The sequence below is a fragment of the Elephantulus edwardii genome, unplaced genomic scaffold, assembly GCF_000299155.1.
Source record: "Elephantulus edwardii isolate Elephantulus edwardi_28Jun2011 unplaced genomic scaffold, EleEdw1.0 scaffold00004, whole genome shotgun sequence".
Classification (NCBI taxonomy): Eukaryota; Metazoa; Chordata; class Mammalia; order Macroscelidea; family Macroscelididae; genus Elephantulus; species Elephantulus edwardii.
The window spans coordinates 5828711-5833254 of record NW_006399754.1 but is presented as its reverse complement, the minus strand read 5'-3'; the positions used below and the strand labels follow the sequence as shown (position 1 = coordinate 5833254).

General features: G+C 44.1%; 1 protein-coding gene across 1 annotated transcript in view; it reads right to left on the bottom strand.

Annotated features, from left to right (window-relative positions):
- MRPS31 (mitochondrial ribosomal protein S31) overlaps window positions 1-4544 on the bottom strand; it is a 65929-nt gene that overhangs the window by 5363 nt on the left and 56022 nt on the right. The window contains exon 9 of the mRNA XM_006879610.1: window positions 541-670. Coding sequence (XP_006879672.1) covers window positions 541-670 — 130 coding nt within the window. The remainder of the gene's footprint in view (window positions 1-540; window positions 671-4544) is intronic.

The window sequence follows — 4544 nt, the reverse complement described above, 5'->3', positions numbered from 1 at the left end:
TAAGGACTAGATCTCGTAATTGCCGCAGTTCTGCCAGGGGAGACAGAAGCCTCTCCCTTCAAGAAACCTCAATGTTTGTTCCTGAGGCTTTCAGCTGATTGGATAATTTACACATTTTGGAGGAGGATTTGTTTTGCTTCAGATCAACTGATTAAAACATTAACTACAGAGATACACTTTCACAGCAATGTCTACACCAACGTTTGACCAACAATTGGACACTGAAATCTAGTCAACACAACACACAAAATTAAACATCAGAGAGATGGTGTAGAGGCATGTGTGAATAAAGGTAACCAATGATTAGTGCTTGCCAGCTACCGGCCAGGCACTGTTCTCAGCGCTTTGTTTAGGAACAACCACGACATACAACAACCTTATAGAGTAGGAATAACTTTTATAATCACTATCAGATGAGACGGCACGGGTAATCTGCTTTAGTACAATTTACTGCCTCTGGAAACCTGCTGGAGGGTCAGTTATGGGTACTTCCGACCTGATGGCAGATAACAATAACATCAAATGACACAGAGGACTTACACAACTCGTGCAAGGTGGCCCAGCTGGGCAGCCATGAAGCCAGGGGGCACGGAGCTGTGATCGAACCCTGATGTGCCGCCGTTAACATCACACTGCCCCAAGGGAGTGAAAGGAAGACCCAGGAACTGTTCTGCCGGGAGCAGAGAGGCTTCACAGCACAGTCCCAGCACAGGGCTGTGGTCAGCAGAATGCTGACGTACCCCTCTTTCAGGAAGGGCAGGAGGAAGGGAGACACTCCGTACACCAAGGGAGAGGAACAGCGCAGAGACGCACAGCGGTGTCAACAGCAACCACGTGAACTGTTGTTATGGTTGAAGCAAAGAACGAAAGACGTAGAAGTAAAAGATGAAGCTTTTCATCAAAAGACACAGACTACATCGACCATTTGATCTGGGCTTAAATTTGGTGTTATGTCATCGCAGGGTTATAGGAAGTTTCTAAAAGAGATTATCATTATCAACTGTGTTTGGGAAAGATCATTCTGGAGGCACTGTGGGGATTAAATGGGGAATGTTTTGAGTTGTATTCATATACAAACAAGTTCATCCCATTGGTCCTGAGGAAGGACTGAATGTAGAGGTTTCTGGAAAAGGGGCAGAGGTCCTGCTCCTGTATTTTTTTTGCAGAAATATGTTCTAATAAGTTACATCAGCAAAAGACAGGAAGAACCTCAACGAGATGGATCAACACAGTGACAGGAACCCTGGGTTGGTGTAGGAGAGATTGTGAGGAGGTGTAAAACAGAGCAAGGTTCCACATGAGTTAGAGTCAGTTCAGCAGCACAGAAGAACAACGTGAAGGCAGGTGCGGGCTGAGCACCTGCTTGCAAGTGTGGAGGGTGGATGGTGAGGACTCAGGTATCTAGAGAGTTTGATTTTTCCTTCACCTTGTACCAGGGGCAAGACTGGGGAAGGTGCTGGGGTGTTGGTGCCTCAGAAGTGGTGAATTAGGGGAGGGGAAGAAAATGTTCAACAATGAAAAAGTGTGTGTGTGTGTGTGTGTGTGTGTGTGTGTGTGTGTGTGTGTGTGTGCGCGTGTGTGTTTTAAGTTAAAAAAGTAAAGGTACATTTAGTAGAAAGTCATATCCCAAAAGAACGGACCTCCCTCCTTGAAAGCAAATATGGAGGGGGAAAAAAAGATATGTTTAAAAAGAAGTGGTGAAATAAGGAAAACTGATATTAAATGAGAGATTTTTGTCCTTTATAATAATTTAAGATAACCTCATCTCAACAATATTATCATAATTATATTACCTTATTAATATTATATGTATATATATTTGCTTCATTCATCAAACGTTTATTATCAACTCTACCAGCTACTATGAAAGCTGCCTCCTGCCTTAAACCCTAGGCCAAGCCTGGCTTGCCTTGCTTCTGGTGGCAGAGCAAACCCGCACGTCAAACACAAGCCCAGGAAAGCACTCAACTCCAAAAGCTTGCCATAATTCCTGTGCTCGCACCACCATGCTCCCTGGCAAGAAGTCACAGAAACCCTGGGAGAAGCCTGTGGCCCTTGGGCCAGGTTCAAATTGTTTTCCTGTCAAACATTTTTCTAGGTGGTATAGCACTGGTCTGTGCATTGCTGTACAGAGGTAACTCGTGGTTGCTGTGATGCTGAACGGTGACATTGATGTGCCAAATGTGGTAATGGGTACACATGGTGAACGGTGTTGGCTGGAGCTTCTCGACTAAAACAAGCCTGGAAGCAGGAGTGGCATCCACTTCCGAAATGGCTTGTCTCCAGAAACTCTATGTACAAACAGTGCTCAGGCCTTTCGTTCATAGGGTCACTATGAATCGTCTACTACTCGATGGCACCTAAAAACTACAACAACAACCAGCTACTATGATCCCTGCTGAAAAGGAACAAGATGTGTTTTTGAAACACTGAGAACTTTACTAAAAAGCAAGCTCTTGGTTCTTCTCATTGAGACTCAAGGTTATTGGTGGTGCCAAGAAGCATCCCAAGAATTGCTAGCTGGAAACCATGACAGGAGGTGGTGGTTGGAAAGCCCCAAGGGATTTCAGAAGAAAACAGAAAAGATGATGGGAAATAGGACTATGACTAAATTTCTGTCTCAAAAAATACATCCTGGACACATCAGTCAGGCAGACATTATGCTTTCCACACCCAACTTCTAGATGAAACTGACTCGCCCACAGTCCCAGCTCAGGGAAGCTGGTGGGGTCGGTGAGAGCAGAGTTGCCCACAATTGAGCCAAAGTGGATTCATGATCCAAGAGCAGCCAATCCAAGGACCAGCCATTATATAATCCATGAGGTGGCTTGGAGGCCAGTTGTGACCACAGTGACTAAGTCAGTCTCACTGCAACCTCTCAAGTTTAAATATTAAAAAATAAAACAAAAACACCATCACTAAGCAAGGAAAAACCCCCACAAACCCCAATAAACCAAACCCCCTGAAACTCATTGCTCTTGAACCAGAATCAACTCCCAGCTGAACCTCCTGTGGATTTTCAGAGGTTATAAATCACACGAGGCGTTTGCTCACCTTCAGTCTGCAGAGTTGCTGGTGGATTTGAACTGGCCACTTTTAGGCTAGGGGTGCAACTTCCAGCAGACTATGCCATCAGATAATGTTGGCCAATTGGTAGAGAGAGGAAGCCAGGGCAGGTGGACAAAAAGCCCCCTGGGCCATGAGAAAACCAGAACAGTTCACGTCTGTCTTTGATCTTGTTCCCGTCAATGAGAACTTGCCTCAAAACACATTTTCTGTTGAAAAAATTTGTTTCTGATGTAACAAGTACCAGGAAATCACTCCAGGAATGGTAAGGTGGTGGATAGTATTTGAAAAAAAAAAATTTTGAGCTCTTTTCCAATTCTATGTCCAAACGATTTATATTGCGTCCCGTCACTTCTCCATTAAGCTCACATCTTCACAACACTCAGGCGAGGAAGGTGGTGTGCCCTAAGCTTGTCATGTAGAGGTCCTCAGTAAATGCTTGTTCCACTTAGAAAGTCTGATGTGCTCACAGGCAAAACATGAGCTAAGTCCTCAAGCAGTTCCAATGTCGATAGACTTAGAAACCAATTTAGGAGCCACCTAGACAACAGTTTGCTTTCTACTTGCTGTTGTTGTTGTTGTTAGGTGCCGTCGAGTCGTAGACGACTCATAGCGACCCTATGAACGAAAGGCCTGAGCACTGTTTGTACGTAGAGTTTCCAGAGACAAGCCATTTCAGAAGTGGATGCCGCTCCTGCTTCCAGGCTTGTTTTAGTTGGGAAGCTCCAGCCAACACTGTCCACCATGGGTAACGATTACCACGTTTGGCACATCAGTGTCCCAGTGTTCAGCATCACAGCAACCACGAGTTACCTCTGTACAGCAAAGCATAGACCAGTGCTATACCATCTAGAAGAATTTCTACTTACTAGATAATAGAATTATCTGAACTGTGTTGTGACACAAAGTTTCTCTTTTTGAGATTCTGATTTTAAAATGCTTGGAGTTCTAGGAATCTATGAGGGGTGTTTGTGTGTTTTCTAACTGTTGTTGAAAATATGCACAGCAAAATATGTGCCAGTTCAACACATTCTACGTGTACAATAGTCACATTAATTCTTTCATTGTCATCAAGTCAGAATTGACTTAGAGCTGACCCTCCAGTGGATTTTGAGACTGTAATTTACATGGGAGGAGCCTGCCCATCTTTTACCTGAGAAGCAACTGGTGGATTTGAACTGACCACCTTTGGGGTGGCAACACAACTCTCTATCCACTAGGCCACCAGAGCACCCTGTGACACTGATTATAGTCTTCAAATTGTGTAGTCTTCCACATCCTCCTTTCCTGAGTCGTCCCTACTCTGTGGTGTAAACCCACTGTCCCTCAGCTTCCTATCTCATCTTACAAAGGGGCTGCTAATAATGTGTTCTCACATTGGAAGGTCTTTTTTTTTAAATTTAGGTTGTTTATTTTTCATTTCAATGAACATCTACAGAGATTTTGGAATTCCATTCATTCATTGTTGCACCCTTCTC